The 27,207-nt window shown below is 37.4% G+C and overlaps 1 protein-coding gene across 13 annotated transcripts in view; it reads left to right on the plus strand.

Moving 5' to 3' along the window:
• The window catches only part of LTBP1 (latent transforming growth factor beta binding protein 1), a 191,471-nt gene that overhangs the window by 63,021 nt on the left and 101,243 nt on the right, over window positions 1–27,207 (plus strand). For 11 of the 13 annotated variants that reach the window (XM_051783021.1, XM_051783026.1, XM_051783025.1 and 8 more), the window contains 2 exons: window positions 3,300–3,467; window positions 24,404–24,628. In XM_051783021.1, the coding sequence (XP_051638981.1) occupies window positions 3,300–3,467; window positions 24,404–24,628 (393 nt within the window). Of the gene's footprint in view, window positions 1–2,985; window positions 3,468–24,403; window positions 24,629–27,207 lie in introns of those variants that run through there. The other 2 variants (XM_051783032.1, XM_051783033.1) reach the window with 1 other exon arrangement.

A 27,207-nucleotide genomic window follows, 5' to 3' on the forward strand; every position in this document is an offset into this window, starting at 1 on the left:
CAAAGGTGGTGAAAGCCTTGAGGGGAAGCTGTGTGAGCAGTGGCTGAGGTCATTTGGTCTGTTCAGCCTGGAGAAGAGGAGTCTGAGGGCACACCTCATTGCAGTCAACAACTTCCTTGTGAGGGGAAGAGGAGGGGCAGATAGAGATTTCTTCTCTGTGGTAACCAGTGACAGGACCTGAGGGAATTGCTTGAAGCTGTGTCAGGGGAGGCTTAGGTTGGATATTAGAAAGAAATTTTTCACCCAGAGGGTGGATGGGCACCGAAACAGGCTCCCCAGGAAAGTGGTCACAGTACCAAACCTGACAGAGTTCAGGAAGTGTTTGGACAATCCTCTCAGGCACACGATGTGATTCTTGGCGTCATCCTTTGCAGGGCCAGGAGTTGGAATCTGTCTTCATTTGGGTCCCTTCCAACTCAGGATATTCTGTGAAAAACATTGCTAAATAATGATTGAATATTTGTAGGGACTAGGGCTTGCACTATATTCTTTTTAAGACTTCTTCCCTGAAAAGCTGCATTTAAGTGTTCTTTCGTGGTTATTCTTTAGATATTTAGATACTGATCAGTGTTTTTGAAACTACAGTTCAGCTGCTGTTATTCTCAAACTTAGATACTAATATTTCCTCATCCGAAAGGATTGAAAGGCAAACTTTACAATTTCCATTGAGTCTCATACGAAGGTATCTCTTCCATTAAAATACTTTTGCTACAGGTTTTTCTGGTAAAATCTAAACTGTGATAGTTTTTGTTGTTGTTGTTGTTGTTAGGAACATTATACCCAAGATTTGCTGCAGCTCTGTGCTCAACACCATAGTACGGAATACTGTAGAGGAGAATTAAGTCATTGTTTAGTTTCATCTATACTGACTTACTGACTATTTAAAAAACATAACTGTGGACTGGACACCAGGTGCATGAATAGTTTTTGCACTGTAGATCCAGTCACATTTGAAAGAACCAGTTGGGTTCATGAACAGTACGATTTATTGAATGCAACATTTGCAGATGGTTCTTTTGGGTTGCTAGTGATAAACGCGTTAACCTCAGAGTAGCTATATATAGCACGAACAATACCATTGCAATCACAAGCTTAATATCCTGTGTCAGCACTCAGCATAGCTGAGGATGCAAGGCTTACCAAAAGATGTCCCTTCTGGGGAGGGTGGGGACAACTAACCTCTTGATTTGTACCTGCATTTTCGTGTTGCATTGTCATCCCCTAGTTAGATAGAAAATTGGGATACTTTTTATACTTTATTAACCACTATTGTGCAAAGTGCTGTGGGTGGGACTATGGTCAAACTTTCCATTCTTTGTGGTTTGTACAAAACATTTCTGGGTGTCAGGTAGAAGAATGAAACCACGTGGCCTCAACGTTCCTCCCCAATGCCATGGCAACACAAACCATGTGACCTCCATCCAGTTTCAGTATTTGCTCACATATTGAGCTCTGCATTTTCTTCACTTCCAGCACTGACAAAACCAATTTTGTTTTTAGCTAAGCTGGAAAACTTGTCTAGGTCCCCCAATACTGGTTTCTACAGTGTAGGCAGGACTGACTTTTGTGACTCAACTAACCATGTTTTTTTAATTAGATCACATCCTAAAGGAAAAATATTGTGAAAACATCTGAAAATATAAAATATAAAATGGACTCTTTTCTTGGAAAATATATATATAAAACTTTGCAAATAAAATACAAAGATGGCGATATTGCTTGTGACGCTGTGCTTAACAAAAGCAAAGCTTAGAAGTTCTACCCTCAGCAGTTCACAAGTCACTTATATCTGTTTATTGGTAAAGACATATTAATTTTTGTAAGAAATGCTTAACATGCAAGAAACCAAGGTATCTTCTAAATCCACTAAAATCACAATATAGACCTTTAATTGAAATATTTTATTCCTGTGTCTGTCTGGGCTCTGCTTTTTCTAACCATTGTTAAGGCAGAATAAGGTAGGAACATATGTACTACAGCTGCTGTTCAAATAGAGGAATGCCTTTACTGTAGACAAAACATTTGGCACAATTGCTTTAATTTATTTGTTTATGAAGAGCCAGAAATAAGAAGTCTTTATATTCTTTTGAAGTGGGAAGATTTTCTTAATTTTCTTGAGATTTTCAAAAAATGTTTGTCCAGAGGGTATTTCATAAACTAGGTTAGGCAACTATCCAGCAACTTTTTTATTTTTATGACATGAGGAAGGAGATTCTTTCTCTGCATCATTTCTTGGCATTGTTAGGTTTCATAGCATCTTTTCCACAAAGATGCTATGATATATTTACAAGAACTTGTTGAATTTATTAGGAAGTGTGCAGAGGAAAAACAGTTTTCTTTTTAAATAATTGCAAATGGAATCTGTGCTTTTCCCTAATTTCCTAATGAGCAGTTTTAATATCTTTTTTGTCTTCAGCTGTTAGATGTAGAATCAAATACATCTGGTTTTAAATATAATTCTGTAACAAGAAATTCTTCTAATTAGCTTAATTTAAAAGTTAGTGTTTGTGCAGTCTTTGTTACATTCAAGTTTTTAAAATGACTGTGAGGAAGTATATGAAAAAATGGCTAGATGCTCTTTTTTATGTTTGATCTCAGTATTTTAGAGCACTGATACTTCCTCACCCTTTCTCTGAGCTATTTATTACTTAAACGAAGGCTGACAACAAAGCTCAGTCTATAGTATGAAAATCCTCGTGGAAAAATAGTGCCAAAAAACTGTGAAGAAAAAATGGGTCCAGGCAGCTGCGTCACAAGGTTTGACCACTTCGGGCTGGGGTGCCAGGAGATTTGAGACAGATGTTTTCAGACATGCCGCATGCCTAAAACATTTCCAGGGGTCGAGCTACAAATAGTGACTTAATAAGTGCAGAAACAGGAAAAGTATGTAGGAGTACACAAGAGTTTATTCACCTCTAGGTGCACAGCCAGCCTCTTTACATTACATCTGCCTGTCAGGGTTGGCTATTTAAGCTGTCATGCCCTTGGTATTGCTCTTTGTCTGCCTGTGAATAAAGTGCAGCATTGTGATTACTAATCCCACTCCAGTGACTTGACTTTAAATGTGGTTTTGGAGCGGATCCCGGAGTTCTGTTTGCTAAGCTTCCTACTCCTGTTTCAGAGACACCACTGGAGATCTATGAGAGAGAGCACTGCAGACTGCCCTCCTCCTGTAGACCTGTCGCCTTTCCCCCCCCCCCCCGCGCCTTTTTTTTTTTTCCCAAAAACTTTTTGAAGGAAATCAATGGATACCAAAGTGATCTGTTTACTTTTTCTTTTTTCTTTGCCTCCGCTGACAGTGGGAAATCACACTGGTCGCATCAAGGTGGTCTTTACACCCAGCATCTGTAAAGTGACTTGCACCAAAGGCAACTGTCAGAACAACTGTGAGAAGGGAAATACAACCACCCTCATCAGTGAAAACGGCCATGCTGCTGACACTCTGACAGCCACTAACTTCCGAGTAGGTAAGTACTCTGAAACTGTATTTGTCCTTAGCTGTCCTCTCTTGACTAAAAGAGGGAGGAGATGTTTTGTTATTAATACCAGTTGTGCCTCTGTTACTCTTTGTTTGGAGGGCTGTGCTGAGTAGGGACCATTGTATGTTAGACAAGCTTTCTGGTATCCTTCGGAAATGTTCCCAAAAGTTCCTTTTGTCTCAGAAGAAAAAAAGCTCCCATATTTTTCGTCTGAATTTTCAGCTGCAGGGCTGCAACATGCTAAGCTGGAGCTTTTGGTAAAATTCATCCCTCCGTGTTAGTAAATAGAGAAAATGACAGATTCCACAAAAAGTTGTTTCCTCTTTTTTACTTGTTGAATAGGTATCAAATGCACATAAAATCTAGCTAATGCAGTGAATTTGGCTTCAAAAATTTGTTCAGCTATTCCTTAAAACTACAATCCTTTTTAAATATGCATCAACTTAAAAGTTTCTCTTTCTACTGAAAGTAAATCAGATTTCATATTTGGCATTTTTAAAAACTGAAATAATGTTAAGTCTAATTAAAGTTACTGAAGTCAGTAATTTCTTTGTTACTGTTTATTCTTTCTGCTTGCTCAAGAAAAGTCTTAATTGTATGCCAGACTAAACCCTGTAACTGCTTGACTGTGTTGAAACAAATCCTGAAAGCTATCTAGGGTAATGATTAGCATATTTTAACTGTACGCTACATAGGAATTTGTGTGCAAGTATTAGTCTTCTAAGCTAAGGGAAATATAGATATATGGATACATACCTAAACACTGCTAAATTTGTTTTACATTATGATATCCTTAACTGTTCTTGGAAGGTATTTTGTAGTTATCCTGAAACTATGAACATTGTAATTTTAGTCTCTGTCTAGTATAAACATAATGTACAGGCAGTGCTGAGGCTGGCCAATATTGCCCTTTTTAAAGTGCACTAAATTTTATGCTCTGAGGGTGGTGGGGGGGAAGCCGTTCCAAATTATTATTCTTTTTGTCCAGACAGATGATACAAGGAGCAGTTCCCTCTTTTAACACTCCTACTAGACTGTCAGTGTGAAACCCTTGAAGTTACCAATGCATTCCTTGATAATATGCATGTTTGTGAAAGGGTGCATGTTTTGGACTAATAGTAAAATCAATGTTTTTGATTTGCTGCAGTACAGCAAATTTTTGGGTTTGTTTATGGTTGTTTGGAGGCATTAAAAAAGTCAGGATTTTGTAATGGAATGTAAATCAAATACTTTAAATTTGTGTTTACTGCCAATACAGAATTTTTACCTGTTTTGGCAAGAACAACAGGTAAGTAAGTTTTTTGTTTAATTTTCTGACTACTGTGAAAGGATAGGGTTATTCTTCCCCCTTTTCATTTGACCTAATTTTTCTGTTGAAATTATGAAATGCTGAGAACAGGCAGTCATGTAATTTGTCTGCTATGTAAATCTGTGCTGTAACAAGACCTTCTCTCAAATACTTGAAAACTTGGAGAGTGGAAATGGACCTGTGAAGACGTGTTCCACACCTTCCTGCCTGGCCTCAGGCCATGCAGCTCGTGATGCACTGTGTACAATGGGCTGCTAGAAATATTCAACAAAAGCAGTCTATAGTAGTATTCAGTGAAAAGATAAGGGAGTGTTATGTTTAAAAATGTATAAAAACAAGTTGCTACACACGGATAAGGATTTTTAATCTGCCTGCAGCCATCTATCTTCCCTATTATCTTTAAAAGACAAAAAGGGTCCACCACAGTTCTAAGTGTTGCCATTTTCACAGAAGAATAAGAAAGATGTCTAAACTAAGACTTCAAGAGTCTCCAGTTAGAAATGCTGTGTAATGTCATAATAGCTGGAGAAGAGAGATCCTATACCTGTAGACTGAGTTCTTTCACTGTCCACAGATTTTCAGGAGTTTTTGAATCAAGAATTAATATATATACTACTAGAATAATTTTTTATATCTACTCTTTAACTAGTGCTTCTCATTAGCTTAGGCTTGTCCTGATGGACATGTCTCCTGATACATGAAGCAGAAGTAATTTGGGTCTTTGCAGCTACTGAACTTTGGTTATATATTTAACATCTGTATTATATTTTACTTGTGCTTTTTGCTTTTAAATCTCTGTTCTAAACTTCTTTTTTTACTGTTTATCCAAAGTGCATGGAAACTCTTATTTGGATCATTTGACATTTAAAATTGCAACCACGAAGCAGAATGTCATGTTAGAAAATGCATATTTAAAGCAATGGACAGCACTTTTTCAGTATGCTTTTTAAAAAGTATTGTTCTTCCTAAAACCAGAAAAGATAGTCACATGCCCTATTTGGAAAACTAACTGCTATTACTAATAATAGATACCTACTGTGAGTGGGGAAATTAAGAAACTGCTTTAGGTTTTTTAGTTTTAAAGGCATTTCTGTAGCAGGAATAGTATTCTAGTACACAAGATTGAATTTAGCTTCTCTGATGACAGATTAAGTTAGACATCACTTTGCTTTGTTCTTAATAATCTATTATTTCTATTAATGAACCAGAATACATTTTTTTGATTAAAATAAACTTTGTTCTGAACTTTGTAAACACTTCCTTTTATTTTCAGAGAAAAATAAGTAAGTTGTCATACCTGTACTGAAGCTCCTCAAGCTTTTGCATGGACTATTTCAGATTTTTAAAATGTGCTGAGTTTGTCATTTCAGCTGAAGCTTGGTACCACTGAGTCCAGGCAAGGAACAAATCCTGTTTCCTGAAAGTTTTATAAGATAGGGATAAGCCATTAAGAGCAAAAAAACCACAACAAGGGGCAGACTGGGGGAAATGCTGCTTTTCAGGTAGCTGAGATTTTTGACTCTTGTCAAGGATATCTCTTAGCATTGCAGTTGAAGGTGATGAAAGCTTGGTATTTAAAAGGAAGGATCTCCTTGGTTGCCAGGCTGCTTCAGTGAAACTTTGGAGTTTTTTGCCATTTCATTTTGTGAATGGGATATGTTGCACAGTTAAACTAACCAACCTCCAATATTTGATTGATTTAGAGAAGAAAGCATTTAATCTGAGTGAAAACTTTTGCTGAATAGATGATTCTCATTAATCTATTGGATTGATGCATGTGCAGTTTGTATGGTATTTCAGTCCTGATATATCTGCAGAGGCTTGTAAAACAGGGTTGATATGTGTGCATAGGAAAGGCTGCAAATAGAATAACACATGCGATTTCTGTCTCTTTTGCTGTTGAAGTTACTCAGTGATGTGTCCTGTTTCTCCTCAAAATTATTCCACATTCCAATTTTGAAATGAATTTTCTTTCTGTAAGGAGTGGGAGGACAATGACTAATTTTTTTACTGTAAAATGAAGCAGTATGGGATTAGTAAATGCCCAAAGTAATGTTTTCATGCTCTTCTGTATTTTTCACTATTGTGTGTGTATTTAATTAGAGATTTACATTTTATTTTTTCCATAGGATCCCTGCCTCATTCATTCAACAGGAATGACAGTAAAGGAAGCCATTTAATACTTAGGTTTATATTCACTGTTCATTTGCAACCCTGCATCTCTTTTAAACCGGTTCATTCAAACTGTTAAAAATGAGAAGTTAAAGTTGCATGTTATTCAGTGAAAGTGCATATCTTTCTGTAGGAATTTTGTGTCTGAGCACTTGACAGTGTGTGTGTGTCAAACAAGGAAACAGACTCATAGAATTACAGAATGGTTTGAGTTGGAAGGAACCTTAGGGATCATCTAATTCCAACCCCCTGCCGTGGTCAGGGATACCTTCCACTAGACCAGGTTACTCAAAGACCCATCCAGCCTGGCCCTGAGCACTGCCAGCCATGGGGCATCCACAGCTCTGGGTGGCCTGTTCCGCATCTCACCACCGTCACAGTAAAGACTTTCTTTCTGATATCAAATCTAAACCTACCCTCTGTCAGTTTAGAACCATTCCCCCTGTCCTATCACTACATGCCCTTGTAAAAAGACCCTCTTCATCTCTCTTGTAGGCCCCTTTAAGATGCTGGAAGGCTGCTATAAGGTCTCCCCAGAGCCTTCTCCCTCTCCAAGTGAACATGGTGTCCTAAGTTAAAATGTATCTGGTCCTTCATATTTAATCATAAATGTTGAAACTTTAAACACAGAACAGAGTGATCTGTATATTCTGTTGCAATACTGCTCAAATTATGTTGCTTCCTGAACTTTGGCACTTTTCCTATTTTAACTTTCTATCAAAATTTTTTCCTGTTTTACTGTGTTGGCTCTGTATGAATGTTTTTAGATAATTGAGACTACTCAGAAGTTTCCAGTTACATATAGACAAAACCTTCCAAGAAGCAGCAGAAACATTTTGCTCAAATTTTATTTGGACTTCTGTTGAAAGTAATGAAAGAAAATTTTTAAAATTTTTAAAAGAAAATATTTTAAAACAATAGGTTATTCATAGAAAATTTAGTAAAATGACCTACTATGTAACTATTATTCTAGTGGAATTTCCTCTCTAGGAGAGATTCTAGAGAACTGTGAAAATTTAAAGCGGTTGTCTCACAAAAAGTAGATGTGAGTTTCTGAATTTTATTGAGACGTGATCATGAATTACTATCAATGCTGTAGGAGTCAGCATTTCTTTTTATTCAAGCACTTTTTAGGTCTTATCAAAGAGTTGTGCTGGTTAAAAATGGCAATTACTTGTAAGCAAGCCAGCCTGTTGCCAAGCCATCCAACTACATTGTCCTTTAGTTTGCATATGACAGGAAATCCAAGGGCAATGAATGGTGTTTTCTTGATACAATTTGGTATGTAATGAAGTTGTTATTTCTTTGCTCCAAATTATATATACTACACATATCCTGCTACACTGAAGACGAACTCTAAGACTATGACATTTGCGGAAGATTTTTCAGTATCATTTTGATGAAAAGGCATTTTGTAAATAGTATTTGAAGGTGAATTTGATGACACGTGAAGGCATATAAAAGACCAACAGCTTGTGGAAGTATTTGTGTGGATTTTTGAGAATTTACAGTCACAGTCTGTTTTGGCAACTTGCTAGGTATACATTGTTCAGTTTTCTACCCATTATATTTTACTCTTTGTTTTGTTATACTAGGTTTAGTAAGAGTTGCTAGAATGTTAGAAGAGATGCTTTCTTTTCCCTTTTGAAGTGGTGCTTCTTGGTGAATGGTGTCGGCCTGAGTTAGATAACCCGTCATGTATGACCTATGTAACTTGTGCCCCAGCAAAACTATTCCTATGGCTTCATCTGAGACTTAGCAGATGTATATGTAGCTTTTCAAATGGAGGATTAAAAATAATTGGTAACAAATGTCATGCAGAGATTTTTTTGATTCATTTTGGTAACATAACTGAGAACTGATTTTTCGTTTTAATACTCTTGTTTTCATCTTGATTATGTTCCATCAGACAACCTAATTGATGAGAAGCTTATTTCTGGAATAACTACTTAGCTCAAGAACAGCATATGATAGTTCACAGTCTGTTCTTAGTAGTATATTCTCTGTGGCTAAGAGTGAAGTCTTACTTTGAAACGTCCTTGAGTTTTGCACTTGAACTTGACAGTCTGAAGAAGTTACGATGTAAGAACCTTGTAATTCGTTCAGTGTTATCAGTTTTGTCCTTTTACTGTCTCTGTGGTGGCTACCTTGTAGCCTTATTTGGTAAAAGCTTTGTTTCTACTGTTCCTGCAGTAGTTATAATTTGTGCCCTGTCAGGCTTTGTTGGTTTATGGGGTTTTTTTGCTGCCAGATGAAATATTGTTTCTTTTAACAGACACTGGCAGACACTTAAAAATTTCAGAATTCTTGGACAACTTGGCTAAAAGAGGAACTTTTTAAACTTCCTGAAACAGTAGTCAAGGAAGTTGGTCAGTCTGTTAGAGTATGTGTGCCTCAGAGAAAAAAACTAAGAAAGAAAAGGATCATGACTTTAGAATTTATCCACTGCTTTATCTGGTAATTTGAAATTTAATCTGTATAAATGATGACCATGCTAGAAATATTTTTTCATGCAGCAGCATTGTAACAGCTGTAGCAAAATGAAGGCCAAGTATTTTTCCTCAGACAGGGAACTGAGAGGCTAAAATTGAAAGAAGGAGAAACAATGGTGGGACTATTATTACAAATTATCCTCTGCCTTATAGAAGATACTGGGGAAAAAAGGTATTTCCCAGCTTCAAGAGCCTATGCAAAATGATTTTGGAGAAACCACTTATGAGCATCAGTTTAAAAGACATTCCTTTTTTTCCAGTCTCCCTTTGATCTATAAGTAAATTTGAACACACAAGAGAATTAATTAATAATTTACTTACAGTCCCGGTAGTTCAGTATAGGCTTTCGTAATCTGAACTACTAGTGGACTAAAATTCTACTCTGTAATGAAAATGTACCATTCTGTAGTCTGAGCAACACTCAGGGTTTTAATGCATTTTCAGTTATGCTCCATCAATACTCAAATTACACAGAAAAATTGTATTTTAAGGATTTTGTTGCCATTGATATCCACATCTGTTAAGAAGGCATGATTTCTTTCCCCCTTGTATTTATTGGTACTTGTCATCAACAAATAGTTCTGGTTTCTACCATAGATGCTTACAGCATCTGTGAGCTCTTTCTTCATAATCTTAAAATAATTATTCTAAATTGACATCTTTACCTCTGATTCTAATGGGGGCCAGATGATAATTTAAAGAAAAGAGATTGTTCTGTCAGATGATTTTAATGAAGTTGAACTTAGACAAGGCTGTTAGCAGCTCATTTCCACTCCCTTGCTCACCTTAAGGGCTTCAGGCCATCACTGTGAAGCAAAAGTCCGTCTGCTCTCGAAGTACTCCCCAAACTGTATATTACAGAGAACACAGTTTTTGGATGTGCAGTCATAGGAAAAACCACAAATGGAAATGGTACAAAATCCACACCTGCAGCCATTCAAAAACACATGGAGTATGTTTCCCTCAAAGTTAAAGCAAAACAGAACACAAAGTTAAAATGCATAATGTTTTATTTTACTGTATATGGTTTTAATTTATAGGGATTAGTTTATGTTCATCTGATTTGAAGTACTGTAAAAAGAGAACTAAGAGTGCATTTATTTGAGTGATTACATTGTTGCATATTCAAATAAACACACCACCTTGTACAGCTATAATTTTGTTATTACTAAACTACATGTCTTTGCACATACCTCACTGAAGACCAAGTATTATATGCCCTCTTTGGCTTAAAAAAGAAAGTTGCCTTTGAATTATGCAAGTACAGAAGAAAGAGTCTGAAAAATTTCTCTACTGTTTAAAATATGACATTTATCATGGATAGATTTCTTAGCAAATGCGTTTGTATTTAATGTGTCCTTCTGGACATAGCGCAATCAGAAGGAAGCAAGCTGCTCTACTGATCACAGTCTTTCCCCATTCAACCTCTCTCCTGTTTATTCTTGTTTGGTGTATTCTGCTCCAGAGAATTCCACAGTCACTGTACCATGTAGCCCATATAACTTTCATCTATCCATTCCACCTTTAATTGGTTCTTAGATTTGAGCATCACTGTAAATTGAGAGGCCTATTTTTTAGTGTAAATGCCCTGAGATTTCTGGATCTTTCTTTTGGAACATGGACTCTATCTTCATTATGCATACATTTAAGTTCTTTGGGTTTTCTATGTATCCATAAAATGTCCATAAAAACTGTTAAAAAAGGGGAACTGAATTTTCAATCAGGGATTTATTAATGGGAATCAAGTTGAAGTCTATGGGAACTGTAAACTTTTTTTTTTTTTTTTTTACAAACTTCTTACAAAGTCTTTAGGGACATTCAATAAATAAAAAGAAAATTTTATATTTTTTGATTACACAGGAAGAGGGTTGAGTTTTAAGAAACCCAGTCAGAGTATTTCTCATCTGTGTTTTATTCAGCCAAATACTTTGTTGATTTGCCATGTTGGTTGCATTTTCAGTTTAATTTAAAGATGATAAACTGAGCTATTAAATCAAATTTCTATATTTTATATTATTCAGATATTTCAAGTTTAGGAGAACTTTCAGCAAATTTTCATCTCATAATTTAGGATTGAGTTCTTTGACTTCTCCCTAAGAGAGACTGCCTCTATCCATAGGTTGTATAGGGCAGTGGTCTCCAAATTTTTCTGATTGCATGTCCCTATTGGTAAAATATTTTTGAACATACACCCCTAATATATGTATATTTCTAAATTCTATAAATCTACTACTGTATATATCATGTCTATGTGATCTCTATATCATCTACATTATAAACCATATACAAAATAGAAAGTAAAATGGATAAGATAAAGATAAGTAAACTCTGTTTTGAAAATTTATTTTATTTATTAATGGTACAAAACATACTTTTTCCAGCATCCAGATAGAATGCCTTGCACACTGTCTGGGGTGAGCACACCCTGCTTTGGAAACTGCTGGTAGAGGGAACCAGGGGAGACCAGCTTCATAGCATAAGCTGTAATATTACCTTTTACAGTTGGTATGGTCCTTCATGTCTCTCTTACTTATCATTTGACTATATTAAATGCAGCCTGTTATGTTAGATGCATGTCGTGGTTTAACCCCAGCCAGCAGCCAAGCCCTACACAGCCAGTTGCTCACTCCCCCACAAGCAGGACTGGGGAGAGAATCATAGGGGTAAAATCTAGAAACCTTATGGGTTGAAATAAAGACAGTTTGATAGGAAAAACGAAAGCCACACAAACAAGCAAAGCGAAACAAGGAATTAATTCACTGCTTTCTGTGGGCAAGGCAGGTGTTCAGCCATCTCCAGGAGAGCAGAACCCCATCATGCATAAAGGTTACTTGGGAACAACCTTAATCACTCCAAACCTCTCTCCCTTCCTCCTTCTTCCCCCTACTTTATGTACTGAGCATGATGTCATATGGTCTGGAATATCCCTTTGGTCATTTGGGGTCACCTGTCCTAGCTGTACCTCCTCCTAGCCTCCCATGCACCCCAACTTCCTTGACAGCATAGCAGTACAAAAAGCGGAAAAGGCCTTGCCTCTGTGTAAGCCCTTTAGGGGGCTTAGCCATAACAAAAACATCTCTGTATTATCGACCCTGTGTTCAGCACAAATCCAAAACTCAGCCTCATGCTAGCCACTCCACCCCAGCCAAAACCAGCACAATGCTATATATGTAGTTGCTAGAACACCTCTTTCTATCTAATCAGAGTTACATAGAAAGCCTGTTGTGGCAAGGGGGGAAAGGGATTTTTTTTTTCTGTACTTACACACATTTCAGCAGACAGGGCTGGATACAACACTACGGTGTGAAGCTTGTCAATGAGGTTGTACACAACTCAGGGGAGTTGGGTGCATGGTTAAATTGCTTGGAAATGGACATGAGCAGGCAGAGTGTTGACTGTATTTTAGGTTTACTCAGCTTGTGCAACAATTTATACACCTATTGTGTGTTGTTATAAGAACCGCCATGAGTGGAGAAGTTGTGTGGTTTTTTATGGATTTCCAACTGTACGTTCTCTACTGAGTAACCTTTATCCTTCCTACTCACAAGCAGTGACCCTGCTCCTTTCCTCCTTCAGAACTCCAGGATTTGAATCTCTTGCATTTCACTGGTCTCCGATGATCTAATTTATTACTCAAACTCTGAATAATATCCTCCCCAATCCTCATATTCTGTCAACTCCCTAGAAAACTTTCCAATTGCTCGTGATGCAACCAGTGCCAGAAAATCAGATAGCCTATGTTTTTCAAGTTTTTTAACTATTCCAGGGTGGTCTGGATTATGAGCTATTATTTGTTAATGAATATCCACTTGAAAGAGTCTATTCCTACTTTATTCTTCTTGTAAACTTTTTCACACCAAAATGAGCACTGTGGTAATGTTACAGTAATCAGAGAGCAGTCCCCTGATGTTTGGAAATTTTTGTGATGACTGTAGTTTTTGTGGCTTTTTCTATTCTAAACATAAATCTGTTATTGGAGGATGTCTTGTGGTATGGCAGCATACAGTGGATCAGTGTTTATAGACCATTTGGATCTAAGTTTGGGAGTTCATCTCAATCACCAAATCAGACTGAGGTACCTCAGTCAGGAGCCTAGTAGTTGGTGATAAGACACATGAGAAATGCCACCCATGTGGTAGTTTGGCCTGTGGACGTCCTGAATGGCCTGCTGGGTAAGCTTCTCTTCCCTGAGAGAGTAGGAAACCTCAGGTAGCAACATTCTCAACTTATATGGCTTAAGAAGGCATTAAATGGGATGAATCTCAGCAGTTCTGGTTTAACCCCAGCTAGCAACCACTTACCACGCAGCCATTCCCTCCCTCACCAGCAGGATCAGGGAGAGAATTGGAAGGGTAAAAGATGGAAAACTTATGGGTTGAGATGAAGACAGTTTAATAGGGAAAGCAAAAGCTGTGCACACAAGTGAAGTAAAACAAGAAATTAATTCACTGCTTCCCATGGGCAGGCAGGTGTTCAGCTGTCTCCAGGAGATCAGGGCCCTATCACACGTAATGGTTACTTGGGAAGACAAACACCATCACTCTGAAGGTCCCCCCACTTCCTCCTTCTTCCCCCCACTTTAAATACTGAGCATGATGTCACATGATACAGAATATGCTTTTAGTCAGTTTGGGTCACCTGTCCCAGCTGTGTCTCCTCCCAGTTTTCTATGCAACCTCAGTCTTCTTGCCAGCGTGGAAGTACGAAAAGTAAAAAAGGCCTTGGCTCTGTGTAAGCATTGATCAGCAGTAACACAACCATCTCTGTATTATCAACAGTGTGTTCAGCAGAAATCCAAAACATAGTCCCATACTAGCCACTGTGAAGCCAAAACCAGCACATCAGCTTAAATATCTATTATTCAGTTGCCAGAAATGGTGAGGGTGCTGATGTCCCTCGCCAGTGTCAACTTGCTGCTTCTGTGGTCTTCAGAGCCTTTGCATGGCAGAGGCATACCCAATCACTGAAATGTTTCTCAGAACATTTTTCTATTTTGTCTAATGGTAATCAAGTAGTTAGATGTCTAGGAGCAGCTCTCTTCTCTGTCTTACACTACTGGGTGTTACTCCGTGCAAGAGCCCAGTACGTTTTTGGAAACAGCCTAATAGGAGAATGGTGTCAGAGCAGAGAATCAGAGACTTCATCAGATTATAACAATGCATGAGCAATGACAGCCTAGTGTCATTATGGTCAAGTTACTAATTAATCCTGTTGCCCTTTAAGGTGGGTAATGCTGCTCAGCTAACACCTGAAGGAAAAGTAGTCTGGAAGGATCCTGTAGCAATAAAGATACCTGCTCTTCATTGTTACCTGTCCTTCTGTTGAATTCTTGTTTTAATGAAAATGAGTATGTTACAACATTAACTAATATTTGTTAGTATTACACATGCTAAGGCACATAAAACATTATACAAAAAGAGTAAGTCTTGAAAGCCCTGGGAACATCGGAAGGGTTAGTTTTCATCAGACACTGGGCACCTTGACTTCAGTGTTCCCACTTTCACAATGGCAATAAGTTATTCAGGACTGCTTAAATTAATACCTATAAAGTCCTTATACTGCAGCAAGGTATTTTGCAATCTATTTGTTTTGTATTCTGCAGGAAATTGTTTTAAAGTGTGCTAATTTGTTACACTTTCAAAGCCAGCTTTCCCTAGTTGCTTTATTTCAGTTGCACTTGTCTTGCACAAAGAGGAAAATTAATATCAATACACCAGAAATCTGAAGAAATGTCTGAAGTAGCTTTTTTGTATGTATTAGCATAATTATCAAGGATCTGATGTTGGCCATTTATAATGCATTATTTCCTGATAAACAGTAACTGGGTGGGTTGGAGTTTTTTCTTAGTATTCTGACTCTAAGCCTAACTGTAGTGTTATACTCAGTATATCAGGGTGAGCTCTAATAAAATAATATATTTGCCAACTATGATTAGGGTAGGAGTGAGTCAGATGACTCCTTAACACTCTGTCTCCTTGCCTGTAAAAATAGTGTCTGAATCATCTCTGATACTGAGAATATTAGAAGCAGATTAAACAAAGAGGGATTGAGCATCGTGCCTCTTAGTGAGTCAGAATCCTCCTGTCAATCATTGTGCAACTACCATAATTTTTACTATACCCTTTCTATATTGAGTAACCACAGCTTTAGGCCATTTTCCATACCAGAGCATGCATTTTATTTTTCTGATAGCATTTGAATATTCTAAGACTGTTTTTCAGCCGTCCTGTTCTTTCCACACTGTAACCGGGAGGTTTTTTGGCAGCTGTTGGTCAGATGATGCTATTTCAGTCACCTATACACAGGCCTATGGTTGCATTTTATATGTCTGAGGATAGCTGGCCTATCCCATGAGTTTGGAAGGATGTGACACAGGTCCTGTGAGACTCCCATCCCCTTGAAACCTACAATGAGATATGGGGCCATATAGATGTCTCTTGGTTGACTTTGTGTACCTCTTCAAGTTGCCAAGACAATTTTTCTTCCTGAGGTGTTTTAAAGTACTGAGTTTAAAACTGAGGAAGACAAGTGAGTAGTACAGTGAAATTATCTTGTCCCACTTCATTCTGGATTTCTTGCTGATCATGATGCTCACTCAACAAATATATATTTCTGTAAATTGTATTGCAGCCTTGTCCTTTATGATGGAACTTGTTCCCCAGTTGTCAGTATTGGGATCTCCCATAGTTGACACTGTATTCTCCATTACAGAATGAATGATACCCTGCTGTTGGTATTGTTTTATATTGGAAAACTGAGACATAGTGGGACGTACATGTAGACTGAGACAGCTAAAATGTTAGCATATATGTTGAAACTTATGTTAGAGGCAATGGAGATTTAGAAATTTGGTCAACTTGCTATAAATACAGACACAGAGAACTAAGGCAATACGTGTTTGATTCTGTTTTTCCTTGTGTGGGATCTCACAGCTTTCCATTCTCAATGAAGACAGCATCCCTCCTCCTTTTTCCTAAGTGAACAGTTATTCTTTTCTAGTGTATACCTAATTTGTTATGCTAACTGCACCTTATTTACAGTGAATTGACACTGCCGTTAAGTGATGATAATAATTAGACAGCCTTTCAGCAGATCACATAAAGCTCAGTTACTCATGGAGATTAATGATCCTCCCAGAAGCACAGCCTGTACTTACCAGCTGAGTTAGAGAATGACTTTTAAATTGAAAGTTTGCTGTTGGGAGATATGAAATGTAAAATTCCTGAAGATGTAGGTGATCTGAGGTTGTGATACATTCTTCTACTTGATAATTTCTGCATTAAGTAGTATCACAGACATTCCTTCAATTAGGATTTAAGATATTTACATGGTTTGACTCTACCGAGTTCAGTCATGAGACTAGATTCAAGCTAACAACAGTGCTTTGAATCCAGTCCTCAAAGCTACCTGCATTTTTCTCCAAGTTTTTGTGTATCATAGAATGGCTTAGGTTGGAAGGGACCTTAAAGACTGTTTAGTTCTATTCCCCTGCAGGGATACTTTCTGCTAGACCAGGTTGCTCAAAGCCCCATCCAACCTGGCCTTGAACACTTCCAGGTATGGGGCATCCACAGTTTCTCTGAGCAGCCTGTTCCAGTGTCTCACCACTCTCACAGTGAAGAATTTCTTGCTAATATCTAATCTAAACCTACTCTCAGTTTGAAGCCGTTCCCTCTTGCTCTGTCACTACATGCCCTTGTAAAAAGGCCTCTCCATCTTTCTTGTAGGCTCCCTTTAGGAAGTGGAAGGCTGTGATTAGGTCATCCTGAAGTCTTTTCTTCTCAAGGCTCAATTCCAGTTTGATCTCTTAGGTCCTTCTTGTTTAGGGGACCCCAAAGCTGGATGCAGTACTCCAAGTGGGGTCTCACAAGAGAGAAGTAGGGGGGAACAATCACGTCCCTCGACCTGCTGGCTGTGGTTATTTTGATGCAGCCCAGGACACAATTGGCTTTCTGGGCTGTGAGAGGGCATTGCCAGCTCATGTCCAGCCTCTCATCCACAAGCACCTGAGAGTCCCTCTTGGTTGCCCCGACCCAGGTGCAGCACCTTACACTTGGTCTTGTTAAACCTCATGAGATTACCATGGGCTATGTGATTTTTCTTCAGTAAGGATTTTTTGACGATCAAAGATTAAAAGTAGAATTGATCAGGGGAAAAAAAAAGTATGAAAAGACGGGAATTACTTTTGAAAGTGTTCACTCATGGTTCAGCAAGAAAGAAGGAAGACATAATTTTGTAAAGATGAGTGGGATACAGTGAGATCACTGATGACAAGTGGAAGGTGGGGAAATAGTGATAAGTATAAACTAAAAGTTATTAAATATAGAAAGTTGATAGAGATAGCTAAAGAATTCACAGAAAAATATTTCAGGGTAAACATTAAATATTGTATGAGAAGAAATCCAGTAGTGGGTATGGCAGATAAGACAGATACATTCATAAAATTACTAGAATAAAAGCAGAAGGATTCAGTAGCTATTTGCTTTGTGTGTAGAAGCAATCTGTCTAACATATGTGCATTATACAGAAATGCCTGATTACTTTCTGGAATGTTAGTAAGTAGAAATACTGATTAGAGATGGTTTAAAGTAGACATAGGTATCATCTAGTACGTGCGAACTGTTAAATTCAAGGTAGTGATCCTAACAAAGGGGCTGAAAGGATGAAATGTCATGCTTTGTGAAAAGGATAATGTGTTCTTTCCTCTCCTTTAAAAAGATAAGTCCATGTTGGATCAACAAAAACTAGATTTCTAAAATATTTATCAATTTCACACACTGCAAGATGTATCTAAGTAGTCTTCTGTTTACGTTAGTGAGCCTTTGAAGTAAAGGAAACTAGAATCTCAACCTCAGCAATGTTTAGTCCATCTCAGAAAGGGCCCAGGTGTGGTATGTCCTCGGAAATTGGCAAGCAAACGCTGTGTTACACCACTGGCAAGAGATTGAGGCTAAGACTCTTTCCCCCTTAATTGTTTTGCCTGGATTCCTCACACTGAAATTGAGTATTTCATCTGTTGTGTGATAATATGAGAGATGCAACTGTAGGACATTTTACATTCTCCCTTAAGCAGTACATTTTAAAAAGCATCATATTCTCATACTGTGTAGAAGTTTAGGGTGCTCTTTACAGAAAAAAAATCCAAAAAACATTCAAAGACTCAAGTATCCTTGTTAGTAGTTTCTAGATAAAGAAGAGGAACAATATAATATAAAGGAAGGTGTGTACATGTGTCGTGTACAGACATCTCCTTACTCTGGGATTTTTAGACGCAACCTGCTGCATTGGTCTTCTTTACAGGGTCAGGTATGATTGTGGTTGGGCTAGAGCAAAGACAGTTGTCATAACTTGAATGTGATTCAATCTCTTGCTCAAGAGTTCATTACTGAGTTCATCCTTGGACTCTGATGTTTGCTTATGTCTTTAATGTTAACACTCTTGAAATGTCATGTGCACTCAATTGCAAACCAGCAAAATGACTCCTGAAATGCAGCTTAGCATTAATACTGTTTTGTGTGAGTGTAAGATGTTAATAATAAGTGGTTATATGTATTCCTGAGAGATGTCATCGTTCTCCATTTTTACCCCTGGTGTTGTCGTTTTTTAAAAAACTAATGCTGACAGTGCAAATGTAAGAAAATAATTTTGCATACAGAAAACTATTTATATGCAGAAAAGCTTGATAGTATTTTAGAAATTTAAACTTCTTTCAGGACTGTTCTTTGTGGCTAACTCTCTTGATTTTCTCTGAGCCTGCTTGCTGGAGCCCTTGCCATCAGATTTATTTTTAAAAATTATGTTTTGTTATTGCAATAGAATGTTTATTTTAAAAGTTGTCAAAATACAAACATTAGGATGAATTCAGAGGTGAATATAGAGATATAATACTACTAAGGCCACTTAAAGATTTCTTTTTCTCTTTACTTCCCTAAGCACAAGTTTGTAATATCAAGGTTGTCTTAATGTTACTAAAATAACCAAATAATGAATTTTTTTAATTTACCACATCTTTACCTGACACTTCTGAATTACAACCACGAATCTGAAGAGAAAATAATTTAGGATGAATCAATTAGAAAGTTAAGGGGCAACAGGTAAGATGTAGGGAAGAGTCTAAACGGGAGGATAGCATCATTAGTGTAGTTCATGCCTCTGTGCCTTTTGTGAGTTACTGTTAGAGTTTCCACAATTAGAAAGAACTAAGTTTAGAGCGATTGCACAGACCTATATGTGGCACCTCTGGTTTTCAACTTTTACCTAAAATTTGTGGTGTTTAGAAGCACTGTATTTACAAGAGTGTTGCTTCCCCTCAGTGGATGCCATCCCTGCTTTCCTGTGAAAATTTATGTTGGGTAGAACTGTGTACTAGTCCCTGCACTTTTGGTGTGCTAAGTAACAGGATGGATGAAAGATGCCCTAACAGCTGTGGGGCATGTAGTAATGCTGGATAACTGTAGTACTCATAGACAAAATTAATCTGCTCTTTGTGATGCATCCAATGGAAATACTGTAATATAAATGAGCAGTTCAGAGTTTTCCTTGGAGAGCCTGTTGACGTAATTGTGAATAGTGTTACACTTGAATAGCTGATAGCATGTAAGTAGAAAAGGCAAAGAGCGGTGAGGGAAAGTGGGACAGAAACTCTTGTGTTCCCTGAGGTGTAAAAGAAAAGGAATTTGGAGAGTCAGATGAGGAACATTTCAAAACACCTTCTTAACTTTCTCAAACGCTGTTACAGGAAGGGAGTTTCCATCCATCCTAAGGGCTTGTTTGGGTAAGCATGGGCTATTTATTAGGAATTAGGAGGATTTAGGTGCTTGGAATTTGTTTTGTTACACATTGTTTTGATTATATGAAACCATTTGGACTTGATTAAATTAATTTATCTGGAGCTGTTCAAGGTTGTTTGAGTATTGAAAACAAATTAGATTATGTAATTACATGGACAAAGTGTATCAGTGTATTAGTGTATCAGTGGTTTCTTTGCTGTTTTGTTGATGATTTCATGCCCTGTTCTTGTGTTTTCAACCTGTAGCTGTGGCAGCTTTATTGGGATTCATCTTGCAAATGTTCTTTTTCTGTACCTTGAACCTCTCAGAGACTCCCTGGGGGGGCTTCTTGATGCGCCTTCTCTGCTTGGCTCATTTCAAACAGCAATACCCACCAAGCTGTGCCAGACTGAAAAGAACTAAGGCTTTTGGGTGCCAGAGAAATCAAAGCTTGCCAATTAAATTCCCAATAATGGAAAGAATACTTAAAATGTTTGTATTTTTTTTAAAACTGTCTCCACATTTCTAAAGGATGTATGTTCATTTATGGTAAAAAATAATTAAGTTTGTTCAGTCATATGTTGGCTGTTCCTTAAGAGACCATTGAGAGACTTAGCTTACAGCAGACTCAAATGAGGAATTTGTTGCCTTTCTTAGGTCCATTAATACTTTCTTTGCTTTATCTGTAAGATACCCACACAGGAAATGAAATTTCTTCTCATCTTATGTGACCTATCTTCACATTTTTGTCAGGCTCTAAGAAGCTAGAGGGTTTTGCACCATAATGGGTATTTTTATTTCCTTTTTTTTCCTTTTCAGAGGAAATGGCAACAGCCAAGTGAGAACCAGTGCCCTTTGTCTGAATGTTGGTTGTGAACATATGAGCAAACCGGACATCTTCTAATGGTCTCTCTCAGCACATGGGTCTGTTTTTTGTCGGGAATGTCCCCTATGCCTCTGGCAGTATTCTGCTGTTCTGTTTAAGTCCTTTAACGTCAATGATAAGACAAAACAAAGCAAAATCTCACATCAGAGGTTGAGCTGTTCAAACATACCCTGGCTTTGTATTTTGTTCCTATCTTAAATGGTCTTTTCCCCAGGGCTCCTTGGTCTTTACTAAACTGAGGTTCCCAGACCCTTGTCAAGGAAAAGTAGAGTTTCCTTCCTTTGCTTTTTCAGAGGCTTACCCTCCTCCTGCTCACTTTTCTCAAATGGTCTCTGTGTAATTCCAGCTCTAGTGAAGTTGTGTGCCTGTGATTTCCAGCACCAGTTATGTAGCTCCTTCTCCTGGCCATAAACTACCTGAGGAAATAACACAGGAAGTGTGTGTGCTGCTTAAATCTATTTAAAATTAGCAGAAATTTTATTTCAGTGTGGGTGGTGTTTGTTTGTTTGGGGGTGTGTGTGTGTTTTGGTTAGCTTTTTTTTTTTTTTAAGTTCTTGTAATATTTGCCATTTGAAATTGTCCAGCTTAGCCTGGAGATTACATCCTATTTGTTTTTACATGGCTGAATTTAACTTACAGTTGTGTATTTCAGAATTTAAAATTTTTATTACAGAATTTTATATTCTCAGAATAGATTTCATGTATTCTCATTGAAAGTTCATTCCTCATACAGACCAGACCTTCAAGAGATGTAAATCAGTATCAGTTGACTGAGTGATTTGTACCACGTGTTAATGTGGGCAGCTTAGAATTTTTATTTCTTGTTATGTGTAAATATTGAGGCATTAAAAATTCTTTAATATTTACCCCATACTAGACCTTTTAGAGTTATTCATTTCCACTTATTTGCACAAGTTATTTGTGTGAATATCCACACAACTGTTTGCCAGTTATGAAAAGGGAATGGACACACTCTTTTCTATTGGCATCTTCTCAGTATTTTTAGCACAAACTTTTTGCTTTAAGCAAAGCTTTTGACATGTTCATTCATTCAATACCCAGTGGACTACTGCAGGAGAGGAGTGCCTGAAGAGTGCCCTGTAATGCAGAGATACCTACACAACTTGGCCTTCTAGATACCACCTGCTTTATAGGAACAGGAGGTCAGAAGAAACTAATTTATTTTTGGTGGAAATACTGGGTATACTTATGTTATTTAAAATATATAGTTTGCACGTTACCTTGTTGCCTTGAGGCTGGAGAGGGCGAGAAGAAAATCTATGGGTTAGACTTCTTGCACTCAATGAATTCCACAGGGAGACTATTTCTGTTTGCCTCTGTTTCAATGCACTTCATTCAAACACCAAACTGCTCCCCCCTTAATGCTATTTTGCACTGTTTCATTATGCGATGTTACTTTTGCAGAAAAAACACCTTAGTGTTCAACCTTGCTCAGGCACATCTTAAAAAGAATTTCAGTACTTTTAATGTTATCTCCACTACAGCACATCCGCTTGTTTGTGGCTGCTCAGGAAGAAATGGTACCAGAAAGAGAGCGAGAGAAAGAGAACTGTCATGCTTTAGTTACTTCGGGGGTTGACCTCCCTTCATTTTGCCCTGAAGTAACAGCAGTTCTGTAAGGACATCTTTTATACACTTAGATAAAATCCCAACATGGATTGGGACCCAAAAAAGTGAGACTTGCACTGGCATGGACAGCCTTCCAGCATCAACAAGGCCTGCTAGTACAGTCCTACAGCTTGAAGTACTTTCAGTCAGTTTATGTGAATTTAAAATACGAGATAAGAGAAGAAAAATATTAAATATACATTTGCAGAGCACATTGGAAAAACAGTTCTGACTGTTTACATTTGTTCCTGGCCTTATCTGGCAATCAGGCTCCATCTGTGACGGGCCAGGTTGATTGTGCTGTTTCTTGAGCACACTTCCTGGGCCAAGGGAATTACGCAGCTAAGTTGGAACTCCTTGGGCTGCTGAGCGTCTTACTTTGTCTTCTTGTGACACACAACACACAGGTTCCTTTTCCAATACTGACCTTCTATGGTATTCACACTAGTAATAGTCTATGGTTGTCCAGAGGTAACAGCACTTGGAATAATGAGCACTAGGTTCTTAATTACCTTGCATTATCTACAGTTTCTCATTTTTGTGATAATTCACTATAGACCGAGCAATACCAGTCCAGTGAAATGCCATGAGTACTGTAAATATTTTAATTAATTTATTCTCAAAAGTCAGACTTTATCTTAAATCTGACAAATGTATACTCTATATTATTTCTCAAGTAATATTTGATTTCTGAAAAAATGACCTTACTTCGTCTTGAACAAAAACTTATGGTATTTTTCCTGTTGTTTTCACATCATTTAGTTTTTGAAAATGCTGACAGCTCAGCTAGATTGTGATACATTATAAAGTCCTACATCATATTTTTAGAAAGTACTGAACCATGCCTATTACTGTTTGTATCTCTGAGTTAAGAAATAGTTTTCATTTGATGTTGACATTTTTTATTTTTCATCTCATAATTTATATTGGTGTAGATGTGCAAGTGCTAGCTGGCGCAGAAGTAATTACCCTTGTCTTTATATTGGAGTCTTTATATTTTAGTACTTTGGAATTTTTTTCTGAAATCATTTGAGTAGAATCTCTTGATATTTTTATGATCTTCATGGGTGGTTGCAAATTAGCTTCTTTTATCTGAGAGAGAAATGTTAAACAAAAATTCAGATACTCAGTGAGAAATAGTTTTCTAGAGAACAACCAAGGCTTAAAGTGAAAGTGGAAAATTTGTCCCCAGTACTGTCTACGCTCTGATGAGTTTTTTTCCCAGCCTTCCAGGGAAATGTGAGTGGTCCAGGATTTTCAGAAATGGGAGGCTGACAAAGTAAGAGTACCTGTACTGAAGTGTGAATAAGAGGTGTAGTCAGGCACCATATTAATTTAGTGTCTTGCTTAATAGCGTAATGAAATAAAATAACTGGGATAGCTAAGGGAAGAATGTGCTTTGACATGCAAAGAAGATGAGAACAAGGCAGAGTCCAAAAGGAGGGTTTGTAATGGAAGGAAGGTGAAAACCAGATAGAAGTCTCAAGGAGGGGAAGGGAAATGGTTCTACCACAAGGCAACTAAAAGATGGATAGTCATTCCTCAAATGTCAGAAGAACAAAGACCTCCAGCCCTATTCCTTTCCTCCTCAACTTTTCTGTGGTATGTGGTCAGATAATACTAAAGTTAAACTCATTACAAAATTTTTCTTTCTGTTTTTGTTTCAGTGATTTGCCATCTTCCATGCATGAATGGAGGCCAGTGTAGTTCTAGAGATAAATGCCAGTGCCCTCCTAATTACACTGGTAAACTTTGTCAGATTCCTGTGCAGACTGCCAGTTCTCCAAAACACTACCATCACCCGCAACAGGTGAACAAGGCTGTAGGATCACAAGTTATCCATTCTACTCATACTTTACCACTGACAATGTCTGGACAACAAGGTGTAAAAGGTAACTTCTTCTTTGTTAAATATTTTTTCCTTTAGCTAGCTTTGGGTATTCAACTAGTAACAATAGTGGTACACCTACCTGTCCTGGAGATTGACACCACAACTTAAATCGTGAGCTTACCAGAATGGCTGGAACATATTTTGCTTGATGACTGAAGCACTAAGAAATAATAGTGGTATTGAAAAGAGTTTTTAAGTAAATTTACTTTGCCTTACGGTGCAATTTAATACAGATTGCAGAGTCAAGGGGGTTTCTTCCAGAAGTGTAGACCTGTTCAAAAAGATAATGATTGTGGCTGAACAGAGTCCATAAATTGCAGTATACCTAGACAGAGAGTTGCAGGTCATTCCATGATTACTAATGGAGAGAAGAGACAATGCTTTTCAACATAACAGAAATTTAAATCTAATGTAAAACTAAAAATACAATCCATGTTAATCTTATATAATTTGGCAGAGTCCTATAAGTTAATTTTGTGATGAACTTCTTAGTGTAGGTAGGCCGTGATATGATTCAGTTAAATAGAACGTTCTTTCCAGGTCAAAGAAAAATATTATTTAAAAAAGGGTAAGATTTTCGTACTGCTAATGCTGTGAAGAAGGCAGAAGATAAGAAACAAAGAAAATTGCCCAAAGAAATATTGCCCAAAGAAAGTTCATTCAGCTTCAGATTCTGTTTTCCTTAGTACTTTTTTGGTGAGGTGACACGTTCTAATGACTTTGAAGAGAAGTGTTGAATTTGTCTCTTGTATGTCCTATGACAGTAGGGAGCATTTTATCTGGGTGGGATCCTGTCTATATGGAGAGACCCCCGCAACTCAGATTCACAACATATGAAATAATGTGACGTTTGTTTGTTTGTTTGAATAGTCAGCTTGATTTTTTTCTGGTTTTTTTTTGTCAAGGGTAATTTTGCAATTAGCTCTTCAGGGTTGGTACCTCTGAGTAAAAGCAAAATAAATAGGTAAAGATGAGAGGTGGCTCAGTTGCTGGCAACTAGTTCCTGAATAACTTTGCTAAAACAAGCCAAACTATTTATATGTTTGTGATAAATATAATCTAATGTAGTAATTCTGTTTTCAGAAAGTGACATAGCTGTGAAGGAAGTGTTGACAGTATCCTGGAAACGCAATATTTTACAAGTACTTTTGAGTATCTGCTTGGTCAGAAGAAGAGACTATAATTACCTAAACATTTAGCAGAGCAGCAATATATTTCTGTGCCTGTGTAATTACAGATGAAATAATTTTAGACAATATGGTGGACCATAAAACCCAAATTTTTAAGATGCAGTTGTTTTTCAGATCTAGAGTTCCTCTCTTAAAATGCACAATAGGTTTCTCATTGCTAAAGAGTCTGATCTCTTGAATCAGACCTTCAAGTCCTCATAGGAACCATTAGCAGTCACAATGCCTTTTCTTCTCTTTCTATGCACAAATGAGAATGTTGTTGAGAGAGGAATATTTCATTTCTTTAAAGGAAATAATAAAACAATCCTGAAATGGCTGGCAGAAATAAAAATCAACGCATCTAGGCAGTGATCCAAGACCTGGAGAGGACTGTGATAGTAATACTGCATGGGAGGACCCAGCCTAAATTTTCAGCATCTGAATATCTCTGGTTGGATTGATAGATTAAATTAGAGCAATTAGTGATTTCTTTTGAGGACTAAGATATTTTTTAGATTTAGCAGCTAGAGAAACTAGTTGAAGGGATTCCTATTCATACATAAAAATTTATGACGTGGGAGATTGACCCAGACACAGGAAACGCTAACTTTGTTATGCAGCTTACAAACTATAAAACTTTTTACACACCTCTTCTCCCTGCCCACTCCAGTAATAATTTGAATTACATCTTTAAAGGGCATTTTGTGCTCCAGTGAAAAGAGATCTGAGGGTCATAAGCACTTCTGTGCAGGTTACATTGACTGGAGGGTCTCAGTCTACATACCCAGACTTAAAACTACAACCGTATTTAAAAATCGAAGTATCTGAAAATAATTTCCTCCGTCTTTATCTGCCAAACCCTGGATTCAAAGTTCAACAAAGGGAGTGGTGATTTTAGATGGTTCAGATGCTGGCAACTCTTGCAGGGGCAATCTCAGGACTTGGCAGGTACATAAAGGTGAAGGGTTGAAATCTGAAGCTTTTTCTGTGTTCCAGAGAAAGATGATGGATCTGAAAAAGAAAATAAAACTTACTATATATCCAAAAATAACTCAGTAGAGTTTGAATTCTGGAACTTTGAATGGGATTCTTATTACACAGTATGACCACAAATATTAATGTCAGACCAGCCAATTTGGACATCCATGTTTATGTAGCAGTCTTTACAATCTTATAATGTTGTTCTTTCCTGTGTGAAGAGTTTTCATTTTCTTGCTTTGTTAGTGAGGCTCTATGCATTCTTTCATCCTTCCCTCTAACCCCCAAATTTGGTCTTCATTTATATTTCAGTTGCTTTAAGGCACTCTGTAAAAATTCTGATGTACAAAAAAGAAATGTCTTAGAGGTGCCTAAGATATATTTTTCACATACTTTATTACCAATTTTTTTATATGTTTTTCCTTCAATTATT

The sequence above is a fragment of the Manacus candei genome, unplaced genomic scaffold (assembly GCF_025592945.1).
Source record: "Manacus candei isolate 608988 ecotype Guabito, Panama unplaced genomic scaffold, ASM2559294v1 h1tg000017l, whole genome shotgun sequence".
Lineage (NCBI taxonomy): Eukaryota > Metazoa > Chordata > Aves > Passeriformes > Pipridae > Manacus > Manacus candei.